The 16046-nt window shown below is 36.7% G+C and overlaps 1 protein-coding gene and 1 non-coding gene across 2 annotated transcripts; one reads left to right on the plus strand and one right to left on the minus strand.

Annotated features, from left to right (window-relative positions):
* The first annotated feature begins 1418 nt into the window (after positions 1 to 1418).
* On the plus strand, positions 1419 to 10603 carry LOC137491097 (uncharacterized). The gene is made up of 3 exons (XM_068220186.2): positions 1419 to 1472; positions 2037 to 2186; positions 6323 to 10603. The coding sequence occupies exons 2-3, from the start codon at positions 2102 to 2104 to the stop codon at positions 7348 to 7350; spliced, it is 1113 nt and encodes a 370-aa protein (XP_068076287.1). The 5' UTR covers positions 1419 to 1472; positions 2037 to 2101; the 3' UTR covers positions 7351 to 10603.
* A 2214-nt stretch (positions 10604 to 12817) lies between these two features.
* trnas-cga (transfer RNA serine (anticodon CGA)) lies at positions 12818 to 12899 on the minus strand. Its single transcript has one exon. It is a non-coding gene; the product is annotated as a tRNA-Ser (tRNA).
* Positions 12900 to 16046: the final 3147 nt, after the last annotated feature.

The following is a 16046-nucleotide window of genomic DNA, read 5'->3' on the forward strand; positions in this document are numbered from 1 at the left end:
AAAACTTAAAACTTTAGAATTTTAACTTTATATCAGTTTATATCTGTAAACGTTTTCAAACAAACCTTTCTCCAGTTGAATCACAGCAACGAAGCGGCGCTGCCTGATGACGTCACGCGCCACGGCAAAATAAAAGTCTTTTTTGTTTAACTTTTTTGCCACGATCTGTTGCAGTCATGACCTACTGATACATTTCTCCCATGATTTTCACTTTACACTATATCTGCTCTCTCTCACAAAAATCTTAAATTTAAATATTTTCTTAACTTTTTAATCCACTTTATAATGATTTGTATGTCTACAACACATCACTTCCTATTAATATCTGTGTCCAAATCTCATCCTCATAATTATGACCTCTTCTTTTCTTTTTCTACAACTTCATAGGCCTATGTAGAACATGAATTGTTGTCTCTTATTATCTGTGTTCCATGTTTCCTGCCATTCTTTAGCATCTTCAGTAATATTTAATTTACCTTTACTTACAAAAGCATTAAAGGGGTAAGTTACATAAAAATCACAATTCTGTAATTTACTCATCCTCTACTTTTTCCAAATCTGTTTGAGTTTCTTCTGCTGAATGCAAATAAAGAGAATACAGGGGCAAAAAACAGCCACTGTATGGTTCAACAGTTTGGACATGGATGAGGTGAGACAAAACAAACAAAAAATAGTGGAACAATAATGTTTAGCATTGCCAGTGGTGGATTTAGGCATGGGCAATGTGGGCGATCGCCCAGGGTGGGATTTTTCTGCGGGTGGCAAAAAAAAATGTCCTCTAGTAAAAGCATTGAGGTACGATTATTGGCAATCCCAGATTAAAGACATTAGGGGCCATTTACATTTAGCATCTTTCACACGTGCGAGTTTGTTATTCTCAATGTGCAACTGAAACAAAGCTTGTGAAAGCAATCTGATGCATGCATACAGAAAAACATTCCCGCGCACCTTGCACATGCTCTTGTGTGAATCCCGGTTGTTAGCATGCACGTTGATAAAATAAGGTGAGTTGCACATTCTGAATTTACACTCAAATAATATCTGATTGCTGACATTATAAAATGTAAAATCTAAACATGTGCATGTATTGTTCAACAGTGTATTAAGTTTTTCAGTCATTTTAAAAGCTTCTTTACAACTATTTAGTTATTTGTTTGTTTGCTTATTTGGTTATAAATATTGTTTTTATTCTGACAAATGGACTGTAGCCCAAATAAGTTTCAACCTATTACGTATATAAATTTATATAAAAAATTTTGAAAATTTGATGTTTCCCCATACATTACAAATACAAGACAGAAAGCAGATAAATTATAAAGTGGAATAGGGGGAGAAATGTATCGATAAGTCATGACTCATATAAGAGTGAGTAGGGGGACAAAGCTAAAAAAAAAACAAGACTTTTATTGTGGAATGGTGGTGTGACGTCATAAGGCTGCGCCGCTCTCACACTCTGATTCAACTGGAGAAAGGTTTGTTTTAAAGCTTTTTCACAGATGTAAACCGACTGATTAAAATTTCAGGTTCATTTAATGCTATTTAATGTTATTTTAACCCTTTAGTACAACAAAGTACTATTTTACTCACTGTAAGGTCTATTGTTTGAATAAGATAGGATAAACTTTATTTTTCCCTGAGAGGAAATTCTTGTCGTGTGCAAATAAGTGCTACAACGTTGCTGTAAGCAGACAATAAAATAAATCAAACAAACTAAACAATTAAAAACATACCTGAATAAAGTTTGAAAAAAGCAACAGTAAAGTGTGTAATAAGTGTTTTAGTGAAGGTTAAATTTATTAAATAGCATAATGTCATTCTATTCCAAGTATACATCAATAAAATTTGAAAAATGGAGTACTAGTTTTAATCAGCTGATTTGTGGCTATTGTTTCTTGCTCAGACTTACCTGATTTCTTTTTGTTAATGACTCTCATATAAAGAAACTGTTGAAGTGTTGAAGAGAAATTATCTTGTTTTTGTTCACTGTTTTTTAATTTTAAACAGGACATTTTTATTGTTTTATTTATTTTAAACAGGATAAAGTGTCCAAACACAGAGAAAAACTCCTGCTGAAGCGACTGACCTTCACACTGTTATAAAGATGGCGTTTATTAAAGAGGAGAGTGAAGATGTGGAGATTGAAGAAACATTCACAGTCAAACAGGAAGATCTGCAGGAACAAACAGGTTAATTTTAATTCTCCAGCTCAGACCAACTCAGTCATCTGATCCTCATTCAGATATATTTTAATAGTAAGAATACTAAATTAAATCCATCTTGCAGCCCTGAGTGTGCTGCCTAGTTCTCTTAAATGCACATAAGCACTCATTTAAAGACAGGAATGAGTTTCTTTCATCACTTGTTCTTGTGTCTTTTGTCATTCATTTCATGTATTATCAGTCTCCCATTTTCTCTACCTTTTTAACCTTCTTTTCTTGTTCTCCTACTGTTTGAAAAGCATACCTGCGCACTGGCACTATATATAAATAAATAAAAACAATAAATTTAAAAAAAGTAACTGAGCTGACGATATTCTCATAGAAGATATTACAGTGATGGTGTTGGCTTAGTACTTCCCATTTGCACATGTCACATTGATCACAATTCCCTTTTTTAATCAACTTCTTTATGGGTTTAAAGTTGTTTCTAGTAGTTATTACTAGTTCTCACAGATAGTATCTGATTTAGAATTACATCATTATTATTATAACTAATTACCAGGGCTATTGTGTTTAAACATGGTTACCACGGGGTCCTAAAATGTCGTATATTCTAAGTCCTAAATTTACTGAAATATTGTGTTGTAGGTCTTACATCTTTTTTAAGCAAGTCTTTATTTTCCTTTGTTCATATTTTGCTATCCATTCTGGCCAAAACCCATACACTCACCAACAATCCATCTCAATAAAACTTTAAACTTTTTTATTGAAAAAGGTCATTTTAACTCTATTTATCAAAATGGTTTAATTATTTTCCTTACAATAACATTTGATTAAATGTGCTCCATGTATTTAACTACTGAGGACATGACCTGGACAGATTATTGTGCATAAATTTAGTTTATTATAGTTTTTATAACGTTTGGTTATTTTTTTTTTTTAAGAAAGTTTATTTTGGATAAAAAGTGTGTGGATACTAGTAAAGCTTGCTTTTTTACACAACATTTAAAATCTTTTGCTAAGAAATATCCAAAATAATATAATAATTTTTTATTATAATATTTTTTTCATAGGACAAATACAAAATCTGTGCCATTTGAAAAGTTCTTTAGCCCTTTATGAGACGTTTGAAAAGTTCATTCAAAATGGTCATTAAAAGTCTTAAATTTAACTTGGTGAAACCTGCAGAAACCCTGGTTTAAAGTATGTCGGAAAACGTGGATGGCCCAATTTTAAACACGCTGAATGAAATTGACACTAAAATAATTTTTAAAAAATAGGCAAAAAAAATTGTCCCCTAGTAAAAGTATTGAGATAAGATTATTGGCAATCCCAGATTAAAGACATTAGGGTCCATTTACATTTAGCATCTTTTACACTTGCGAGTTTGTTATTCTCAATGTGCAACTGAAACAAAGTTTGTGAAAGCGAACTGATGCATGCATACAGAAAAACATTCCCGCGCACCTTGCACATGCTCTTGTGTGAATCCCGGTTGTTTGCATGCACGCCGATAAAATAAGCGCCGCTCATGCGCCATGAAACCAAATTAACAGCCTTTTGTGCAGAGGTGTCGGCACAGCGAGTTTTGCAAAGTTTATGTAACATGACGATGGTGTTACTTTCAATAAGCATGGCTATAAAGCAGAAAGGAGGGATAAAGAGTCAGGGAGGTAAAACTTCATAGCATTAATTCTCGCCCATGAGTCGGTCTAAGACAAAAGATAGTTTGGTAACACTTTACAATAACAACACACTATAAACCATTTATTATGCATTAGCTAATAGTGAATTCATTATCTGTTTAGCATTTACTCTAAATTAATAAGCATTAGTAAACTGTTTATAACTGCAGCTACACATGTATTCCTGACTTACAACCACATTTATAATGTGCTTAATAATTATACTTTCATACTTTGTTAAGGATTAATTTCCTATTATTAAATAAAGTATGGGGAGCACAATGTTTATGATAAGTGCTCTGTTTATTCTGAGAGCTGATGCTGAGTATTCTTAGTATTAATTGTTAACCCTGGGTCATTCTAACACTGGATCACCAGAATCCTGTGTTATCTGTAATCTCCTTTCACACTGCTCATGTTATACCTGGTGTTCATGAACAGACATTTCACAATCGCAAATCCCGGGTTAACATTGTTATTTGTATGTTTATGTTGTCAATGTCCCTGATTTGGATAAACAGCAGGTCACCTTTTTAGATGGCATTTCCGCATCTTGTCGGGTTAACAGTATCTGCAAATCAGGAGAAATACCAGCATTTTAGAAAGTAGCTATTATTATACCAATACCTAAACCAGGAAAAGATCATTCAAATAATTATTGTCCAATAGCCTTAACAGTTGCCTTTGCAAAATGGTAGAACGAATGATTAATGATTGTTTATTGTGGATTTTAGAAAAAGAACAGAAGATTAATAAATATCAGTGTGGGTTTAGAAGAGGGAAAAGTACTCTTGACCATCTTATACGATTAGAATCTTTTGTACGAGACTGATTTATTAAAAAAAGAACATAGTAGCGTTTTTTTTTTTTTATGATACTACCTGGAGCTGGAAATTTGCCTAATTTTATTGCAATTTTTTTATCTAAAAGAGTTTTTCATGTGCATATTAAAAATTTATTATCTGAATTGCATATACAAGAATCTGGAGTGCCCCAAGGAAGTATACTATCAGTAACACTATTTAGTATTAAAATTAATAACATTGTAAATGCTGTTGGGAATAATATATTTTGTAGTTTTTCTGTAGATGATATATGTATTAGTTATAAAGAGAAAATATGTATACAATCGAGAGACAAATTATATATAGTATATAAATTATACTATACAAGTTGTGAACGAGATAAAGTTCCTAGGAATAAGTTTTGACAATAAGTTGTCTTTTATTCATCATATTAAAGTATTATGAAATAGATGTTTTAAAGCAATAAATGTTATAAAAGTTTTAGCAAAGATCAAATGGGGAGCAGATTGGGCGATACTCTTAAAACTTAATAGGACACTTATTAGATCAAAAATGGACTATGGGAGTGTAGTTTACGGATTTGCAAGGGTATCATACATAAAGATGCTTGATACAGAACATTATACAGGACTGAGACTTGCTCTTGGAGCATACAGGACTTCTCCAATTCAAAGTGTATTTACGGCAGCAGAAGAAATGTCACTTTACAACAGAAGATTAAAACTGGCTCTCAAATATGCAGTCAAGCTGAAAGCTAATAAAGACAATCCAGCATATTCTACAGTTTTCCACCCTCAATATCAGCATCTCTATAAAGCCAGACCCAGATACATCAGACCCTTTGGAATTCAAATAAAAACTCACTTGGAGAAGTTGGATATTAATCTATATATTAATAATATCATCTAATAGTTGGATATAATAACAACGATACATGTATGCCATATACCACCAAAAAGCCAAATTAAAAAGCCATCTATTATAATGCAATTGTCTCAGTTTTAAAAAAAGGGAAATCCACCCAAATGTTGATCAGGAAGAATTTATAAATATCCGATGCAATCTACCAACTTATGTACCAGTGTATACAGCTAGTTCAAAATGAGATGGATGAGTATCTGCTGCAGCAGGGATTGGTTCAGAGTGTTTCAGAAAGAGTATTCCTGGACAAAGCTCGATATTCACAGCTGAAGCTTGTGCACTGTTTTTCACGTTTTCATTCGGAAAGTATTTTAAATGTTTTTAAGAAATGTTTAAAAAGGTGCCTTCTGGACTTTTAGAATATTTATCTATAATCAAACTAAAAGATTGTTTATGACTGTTTTTAGTGCTGCTGTTACTTTTTTTTATAATGCATGTTTGTTAAGAAACTGATTTGATTTTATGATTATATATTGTAATATGTGTTAATATATGTTTTTGCCATGAATATAGCCAATGACACTATTTACATTGTAAAAGCACTAGATAAATAAAGATGAATTGAATTGAATCTGCTTAAATGTTTACACGTTAGTGGACCAAACACACTATGATCTGATTTATTTTACATTTAATGTGCATCAAAATTACAGTGTGTGTTGCCAATGTTTCCAGTGTCTTTTCACTTTTCAGCTTTTAATGGGAGTTTTTAAGACTTAATGAAAACTAATGTTTTATTTATTTATTTCAGACCTAATTGAAGAGAAAGAGGGAAGTGAAGAGGAGGAACATCATGTCAAAATTGAGGAAAAAACTCATTTACAGACTGATGGTATTTTAAAAAGGAGAGACAAGAATCGTTTCACCTGCACTCAGTGTGGAAAGAGTTTGGCAAGCAAAAGCAGTCTTAAGATTCACATGAGTATCCACACTGGAGAGAAACCATTCACATGCCTTCAGTGTGGGAAGAGTTTCAACCAAATATCAGCCCTTAGTAAACACAAAAAAATCCACACTGGAGAAAAACCATACACATGCACTCAGTGTGGGAAGAGTTTTAGCCAATCATCACACCTTAATCAACACATGAGGATCCACAGTGGAGAGAAACCATTCTCATGCAGTCAGTGTGGGAAGAGTTTTAACTGCTCATCCCACTTTAAGCAACACATGAGGATCCACAGTGGAGAGAAGCCATTCACATGCACTCAGTGTGGGAAGAGTTTCAGTCAATCATCAAACTTCAATCTACACATGAGGATCCATACTGGACAGAAACCATTCACATGCACTCAGTGTGGGAAGAGTTTCAGTCAATCATCAGACCTTAATAAACACATGATGAGCCACACTGGAGAGAAACCATTCACATGCACCCAGTGTGGAAACAGTTTTATCCGCTCATCACACCTTAATCAACACATGAGAATCCACACAGGAGAGAAACCATTCACATGCACTCAGTGCGGGAAGAGTTTTAACTGCTCATCACACCTTAATCAACACATGAGAATCCACACTGGTGAAAAATCATTCACATGCACTCAGTGTGGGAAGAGTTTCAGCCAATCATCAAACCTTAATCAACACATGAAGATCCACACTGGAGAGAAACCATTCACATGCACTCAGTGTAGGAAGAGTTTCAGCCAATCATCATCCCTTAATGATCACATGAAGATCCACACTGGAGAAAAACCATTCACATGCACTCAGTGTGGGAAGAGTTTTAACCGCTCATCAAACCTTAATAAACACATGAGGATTCACACTGGCTAGAAACCCTTTACATGCACTCAGTGTGGGAAGAGTTTCAGCCAATCATCATCCCTTTATCAACACATGAGGATCCACACTGGAGAGAAACCATTCACATGCACTCAGTGTGGGAAGAGTTATAGCCGATCATCATCCCTTCATCTACACATGTTGAGCCACACTGGAGAGAAACCATTCACTTGCACTTGAGCCGCGGTCACACTGGACTTTTCTCCCCATAGACTACCATTCATACACACTTGAATGCATCAGACCGGAAATGCAAGTTCATGCATCAAGTTTCACAGTTCACTACGTTGCAAAGTTCAAGCTTGGTGAACTCTGACCTGCAATATCGTATCACTTGACTGTGTGAGACCAATTAAAGATCAAAACATGACCTCTTTTGAAAGAAATTTAAAATATGGACCAATCGCTCCCTTTTTTAATGACTAATAATTTTGTTTAATCCCGCCCCTTTTTGCAGCGCCATACAAAAGAATTTCGCATGCTCAAACTCTAGTGTGACCGCAGCTCTGGTGTGGAATGAGTTTCAGCAACTCCTCAGACCTTAAACAAGAAGACCAACACTGGAGAGAAACTATTGCACTCAGAGTTGGGAAGAGTTTCAACCGATTAGCAAACCTTAATGAACACATGAAGATCCACACTGGTGTGCAAGATTATATGGTCTTGAGTGTGAATGCCCGTGCACACTGAGATGTTTTTTACTTATGTTTACCGTCAACGTTTAACGTCTTGTAACTATATAAAGGGCGTCAGTGTGATCGTGCACAGCAAAGTGCAAAACGCCAGGCGCAAAAGCGTCAATTAAAAAAAACGCCTCATGCTCGTTTTTTTATTTTTTTATTTGACGTGCCTTGTCAAAACCTTCTCCACCAGTTAGGTTGACACTTTTGTTCATGTGCACGGAGCTGCTGAAGTTAAAGTAAACAGCACTTGGAGGCACTCAAGTGCAAAATTGTCAATGTGATATGAACGTGGAGCTGCTTATTGCACTGGTGAACAATAATCATTTCTTCTTCGCTAGAGCTGGCACTGCTGCTTGAACCATCTTGTTCGAGTCACCAATAACTCTAACAACAAGTGTGTGAACTTTCTATCTTCTTCTGTGTTACAAGCGGATGTCGGAAGCTTGAAGTTGTGTAGCACCATCTAACATCAAAGAGTGGTTTGCATACTCTTCTGCTTGAAGCCAGTGAAAATCGCTTGGGTTTGAATGCTAAAAAACTACTCATAAAACGCTGACGATAAACGCAAATGAAAAGCGTCCCGGTGTGTATGGGCCTTGGGAAGACTTTTATTACAGCTCCAAAATTGTAACCGCACCAGACGATTCACACTGGAGAGACCGTACAAGTGTTCACACAGTGACAAGAGGTTTAATCAGTTAACACATCTGAAAACACCAAAAAGGATTCACACTGGAGAGAAACCATACAGATTGATCAGTGTCTACAGAGTTTCGCTCATTCTGCACATGGACAACATGACATGAATGCAGCAAAACATTTTCTCATGTGCAAAGGATGTTTCATGTCTGAATTATGTTTGGAAAGGCTGAGTGAGGGTATACTGTTTTCCAGGCGAGGTTGTAAATGTGTTGCGCTCCTCGCATTTACCGTAAAGTCAATGATGGCGGCTTCATAAACATCTGGCAAACAGCACCTCTGCGGCTTAAAATCTCTTTGCAAGTGATTGTACAGGTGTGGATACATCTGTACTCCACTCTCCAGTGTATTCATGTAGCTAGTGTTGTTTTGCATGATCTTCTCTGTCTGACTCCCTAAATGAGAAGCAAATCACTGGGAAGACACCACACATCAAAGAGGGTGGAGCTCCAGGACGGTTAGTTTGCAGTATACCAGGGCCTTAAGTTTAGAAAGCCCATTCAATTGTCCTGTGTTACAGCTTTTGTTTGTAAAGTTTCTTTAGTTTTAGGTTCAAGATTCTTTCTAGTTTACTACATGTATTTTTTTGAGTAGAATACAAACTTTCAATATTTAATGATTTAGGCAAAGCGACAGGTATTAAGTTTTACAATATTACTACACTGTGATGATTCCAAGACTCCAGATTGGAGTATGTGGTAAATCCTGATTGGATGCCTGCATTACTCATCAATGGGTATATAAAAGTTGTTGTGCTAGCTAACCCAGGACGCTGTGGTTACTCGGGAGTCCTCATATCGAGACCTGCCATTTCATTGACCCTTTAATACTTCTGCATACAATGTTTAACTCTACTGCAGCTAAACAAGCTCATAAACCGTCATGTTTAGAGTTGTTTTGAAGCTAACTTGCTGTACTATTTGATCGTTGACATTTTATGTTAATACGAGTGCAACATATTCACATTTTAAGAGACTGCCTTAGTTTGCATCAATTTTGCCTATGCAAATTCCTCTTCTTCGAACAAAGAGCCATAAAACCAGGATTTAAGAAAGTTAATATCTAATTTGTCAACTTTCCATAGAGGGTGGATCTGAACCCGCCCTATAAAGCTTGTTCAAAGCAACGCCCTCGCTCTCTTGAACCTCTTTTAACCAGCAGCTCTCCTAAACCTGCTCTGCAACTCTCTGGAACCATGCTCTCAAAACCCTAACCTCTTCAAACTCTGCAACCTCTTCAACTTGCTCTTCTTCAGAAAGAGCTCCTCTTCAACTCTTCTTCTAAAAAGTGACTCTCTCTTCAACTCAAGTCATAGCAACGACCTAAGAACGAGACCTACGCAGAGAAACCTCCAAGAAAGCAGGCGGAGACCCAGACAGAAAGGGTTAATCGCACAGCTTGGACATTTCACATCTCAGATACCTTCCTTTCTTTATTTTCCATCGAGAGTCTAGTTAAGTTTAGTGCGTCGCAAACCAGTAGTCCTCATGACTGGCCCCTTTGCCCATTCAAACTTGACACTACCAACTCCACCCCACTTCAAACCTTGCGAGAAGCAAGGACAACCAACCAGCCACGTGCTCAACAACGGGAGCTTCTTCACATCACGGACATACGCAAGTTCCCACTTTCTGCCTACAGCTGAACTAGTGTGAACTAAATTCAACCCTAAAGAGACAATAGAAGGGTTAAATTGATTATGTGTGGTTCGCTTACAAAATCTGAGGTTTTCCCATCATTACATTCTCTCAACCTCTTACTTTACTTTCTTTACCCTTCTCTACACTTGTATGAATGTGTGTTTGTGTTAGGTGTTTGTTTCTGTTAGATTGATCAATAAAGTTTCATTTTGTATAAAGAAAGGTGCCTTTGTATATTTATGAATCGAATGTCTTAAACTTCAATCTTGTTACCCTGCTCAAACATTAAAGGGTTTTTATTTTTGATAGCAACAGCCATAATAAACTCGACTGTCCACTCTAACGATCGCTGGAAGATTCGTTTGTTCGGATCTAAAGGGTCAATTCGTTTGAAGCCCCATTCAAATGAATCTTCCTCCCGTTAAGCTAATCTGCTATATATATATATATATATATAATGGAGCAGAAGTTACACAAGCACTGTAATCTAAATCATAACTCGCTACATTTTAACAGTGGAATAGGTGTGGAAAGAATAACCTTGAGCTAATTTGTTACAGTAATAATGGTGTAGATATGCGAGCACTTTAATCTACAGTATAATTTGCTACAACTGTCAACATAAAGAAGCTGAGGAGGAGCCACATCAGCATTGCTGAACCTGTGGATGAGATCGGCAGCCATGGTGTCAAGAGCAGGACCCTCCTGAGCGGTCAGGACACTGATGAGGATTTGGCCAACCTCATTGCTTCCAGATGTTAGACACAAGGCAGACCCCTTGGCAAGGCCTGATAGTTTTCTGGTGATCACACATAAAAACAATGAGTACATAAAGGCCAAATTAACTTTTTGTAAATAAATTAATGCATAAACATTTGTGTTTTACTGCTGTTTACAGATAAAAATACTAATTTAGACTTTATTTTTAGTATAATTTTTTGAAATGTAGGAATACAAAATATTAACTTTTGTGTAATCTATTTTTAATATATTGCCAAAAGCAGATGTTTTGCTGGCTTTTATGTGATACATTCTGCTTAAGATGTTTCTGCCATAAACTGCCAGCATCCATCGGTGAGAAGAAATAGCCAGTAGCTCAGGGGTGTCATAAAACTTGACAGTGAACAGGCTTGGCTAGACAACTAAGTCTGAGCATGCACCAAGGTAGCGACAAACACGCTTAAGCCACTCCTCACTGTGATTCTCCCTCAACTGCTTGACCAAGTGGCTGATGCTATTACCCAAGGTGCTCTCCCTTAGAAAACGAATCACTCGCATGTCACTGGCATATCTGTATTAAGAAACGAAGTGAAAAACAGATAAAGTAATGGCAGACATTAAAACAAACTAATTTATGGTGTGCCTGAATGACAAACAATTGCGACAAAGGCTAAATTATCTGTGTATATTTACCTTCTTGTCAGGATCAGTCAGAACTCCATTCTGTGTCAAGGACAAGTCCAGCTGGTCCAAGATGGTCTTGCTACTGGAAATGTGAGCTCTTTTACAACCAGCTTAATTGCACCAGAGAGTCTCAGTAATCATTGGGTAGTACCTCTCAACCTATCGAGCTGTTTTCCACACACCGCAGGACAGTCTGAACTTCCAAAGATGGTAGGGCATCTAAAATAGGAGTTTATTTGTGAATAAATTCTCTGATATGGGAGCCTGATGATAAATGAGTGCTGGCTCTGGTGGATTATACCACAGCTTCAGGTCAGTGCGCAGCCGCTGGTTCGTCCACAGAGCTGATGAAATCCACTTCTGATTCTGAGGTGGTATGGTCCCTATCAGCTTTAAAGGCAGCAAGCAAAGCTCTGAGCCAGGAGCACTCTCCATGTCAGCAGTACGGTAAGCCGTGGGACCAGCCACAGATGGAGCAGTAGAAGGGACTAAAAAAGAGGTGGTACTAGCAAATGCAGAAATCACAGGTGCAAGAGGAGCAGAATAGGTACCAGAGGATGAGGCAGAAACGTTCACATCCTATATAAATAGAAAAAGGATTAATATATATGCAGTACATGATTGCACATCACACATAAAGAATGCTTATTTAAAGTTTCATTGTGTTTAATTTTTGACCATTAGCACAGCCTGCACTAAAAGGAGGCTTGAGATTACGCATGGCAACACATAGTGCAACACCAATATCACCTTGAAAAACCTGCCGTAACCCAGATTTGAAGTGGGGTTGCTGCAGCAACAACACAAAGTACTAATCACTATACAATCACGGCGAGCTACAGGAAAGCCACTGGACCTTCACTCTCTGTCATACGTCTTTAAAAATGGAAGGCCCCCAGGGCAGTTAGATAGCATGCGCTGCCGTTTTATTTTTGTTGCTTTTCCCTTCCAGCACTGTCCTTTTCCCCAAGAAACAATGGAGTTGCAAACAATCATGGAAGGTTGCAAACTAAGTCCTGCGTACTGCCTGGACGTAGTCGGCAGGATTCTAACCTGCGCGGGGAGACCCCATTGAATTTCGAGTCCATTGCCTTAACCACTCGGCCACGACTACAAGACTGCCTGTACAGCCATGTCCTCATGCCTAGTACAGGTGTTGTGCATCCAGATGAATCTTTCGGCAAGCGATTGATCAACTGCACAAGCTGTGGCTTCACAAAAAGAGTCTTGCATGCCTGAATAGGGACTTGAACCCTGGACCCTCAGATTAAAAGTCTGATGCTCTATCGACTGAGGTATCCGGGCTCCTTGGCAAGGCTTTTTAAGTAGGCAAGGTTTAGGGTTGTGGTCGGCGCAGACCTTTACGGTACACAAAAGTTTACGGTGAGGTTGGGTTAAGCCGTATGGTTGGTGTAGATGTTGCTAAAACACAACAGTTTACTGTGAGGTTGGGTTTATGGTTTTTGTAGGTGTAGACATCAGTACAACACAATAGTTTGGACTCCATGTCATGTAGGAGACATTAAATAGTTCAATGACAACTGCAGAAGGTCTTTCTGTTGTTGTGGCATAAAATGGAGACTTAATTGAAAATTCCATGCCTTAGAAGCCTGACTTGATCAATTTTTATCTTCACAGCATGCTGGCATCAAAGGTCCCATTTCTCATATCGAATCCCTAGTCTTCCACACTTTTGGAAACGTAAACATTCAGGATGTGCCATTAGCACAGCCTGCACTAAAAGAAGGCTGGAGATTAAGGATGGCAACACAGAGTGCAACGTCAATGTCACATTGAAAGACCTGCCATGACCCGAATTCAAACCACGGTTGCTGAGGCCACAACACAGAGTACTAACCACTATACAATCACGGCGAGCTATGGGACAGCCATTGCAGTCCTTATTTGGTATGTTCCTCCATGTGATATGGTCCTTCCTGTTCAGTGAGCACACGCTGTTGTTTTTCTTCTCCTACCAGCACAACACTTTTCCCCAGAAACACTGGAAATGCAAACAATTGATGACTGTTGCAATTTTAAAAAGGAACAGGATGTGGGTATAGCCTGCAGGACTGGAACCTGCAGGAGGAGACCCCAATGGATTTCTCGTCAATCGCCTTAACCACTCGGCCACGACTACAAGACTGCCTGTTTTCCCATGTCCTCATGCCTAGTACACGTGTTGTGCATCTAGATAAAACTTACAGCAAGCGATAGCTCAAAGGCAAAAGCTGTGGCTCCACAAAGAGTCTTGCATGCCCGAACAGGGACTTGAACCCTGGACCCTCTATTGATTCCGCTAAAGCTGGGAAACAATAGTCTGTTTTGGAAGGGGAAGAAAAAAAATATGAGAAAAAGAAGAAAATTTGAGAAATTTAGAAAGAAAGAAGTGAAATTAATTTTTCTTTTTTTTGGCATTTCTGCCCACCAGAAACTACTCAATGCATATATAACAGTACTAGTTCAAGAAATATGTCCATAAATAACACTTTGGGTAGATCACAAGGTTGAAGGTTCAATTCCCGACTGGAGCAGATATCTCTAACCAGGTTTAGTAATGGGTCGATCATGAACGAATCCTCTATCGGGTCTGAGTCACTCGTTCCTCACGGGCCAATTATATGTGTTTAGAGCTGGAAAAAGAATTGAACCGCTCATCTCTCGAGTCCTCGGGTTTGAGTCATTCTGTCACGTAAATAACAAACGACTCAAGACTTGAAAGGTGAACTAATTATGATGGCTTCTATCGGCTCAGACTGTGTACATTAGTTAAGATTATATGTGACTGCCAGTGTAACATAACCGAACCACTGACATTAGAAGACATGAAGAGTTGAGCTGAGCAAAGAGACAAAAATGCTTTCATTGACAAAAGAGCAGGTGAACATTGAATTATTATTTTCTCTTTCTTATAGTATTCTATTTATGACTTATGTGTCATGCAATCAACCTTTTGAGCTAGTTGTAGATGTTTTGGAAAAAATTCGTAAAATTTTAATAACATTTTGGCAAACTGAACCAAGTGAATGAAATGACTAGAAAAAAGACTCAAAGATCCGAGTCAGTAAAATGATCCGAACTTCCCATCACTAAACAGGTTTTTAAATGAATGCATGTAGTATGTAATAAATAATGCACTTTGCATTGCTTGAGAAAAAATACCAAATTTTTATAATCTATTTAACAAATGAAAGTAATTAGAATTTACAGTTTGTACTTGTTTTCTCTGAAATGATGCAGGCAATCAATAAAGATAAAGACCTTACTGTTTAAATATATTGCAGTTTATTACAAAATATACATCGAAACACACACAGCAAGCATATGACAGAAATAAAACAATTATAAATAAAATACAATTTTTAAATGAATTAAAACTAAAGTATAAAAGGCAGAGGATTCTTATGTAAACACAGCAAGCATATTACATAAATAAAATGACTATATATATATAAATATATCCTATTTTGAAAATAAATTAAAATGCAAATACAAAAGTAAATTAGTAAAAAACAAGCAAGTACAGTTGAAGTCAGAATTATGAGCCTCCCTTTTGATATTTTCTTCCACTTTAAAATATTTCCATAATAATGCTTAACAGAGCAAGGACATTTTCACAGTCAGATAATAATAATAATAATTATTATAAATAAATACAAACTTTCACAGTATGGCTGATTTTTTTTTCTGCTGGAGAAATTCTTATTTCTTTGATTTTGGCCAGACTAAAAGCAGTTTTAAAATTTTTAAATTAATTTTAAGGTCAGAATTATTAGCCCCTTTAAGCTATATATATATATTTTTTTCCGATAGTCTACAGAACAAACCATCATTATACAATAACTTGCCTAATAAATTACCCTTACCTGTCTAGCTAACCTAATTAACCTAGTTAAGCCTTCACATGTAACTGTAAGCTGTTTAGAAGTGTCTTGAATAACATCTAGTAAAATATTATTTCATAAATGTGTTAAAAAAAAAAAAAAACTTCTCTCTGTTAAACAGAAATTGTGGAAATAATAAACAGAGGGGCTAATAATTCTGACTTCAACTGTATGTATATGAAGAATTTGGTTGCAAAACACAATAAACGGCATTTTTTGACATTTGGATTTTAATATTGGAAATCACTGTTCAGATGTACCTTAATCTATGTGTGAATTTCTGCCATTAATAACATTTAAGAATGTACATTTTAGGCCGAGTACAACATGTATTTTTCTAAAAACCTAAAATCAACGTTTCTTTTGATATCGAATCC

The sequence above is a fragment of the Danio rerio genome, chromosome 4, assembly GCF_049306965.1.
Source record: "Danio rerio strain Tuebingen ecotype United States chromosome 4, GRCz12tu, whole genome shotgun sequence".
In the NCBI taxonomy this organism is placed as follows: Eukaryota; Metazoa; Chordata; class Actinopteri; order Cypriniformes; family Danionidae; genus Danio; species Danio rerio.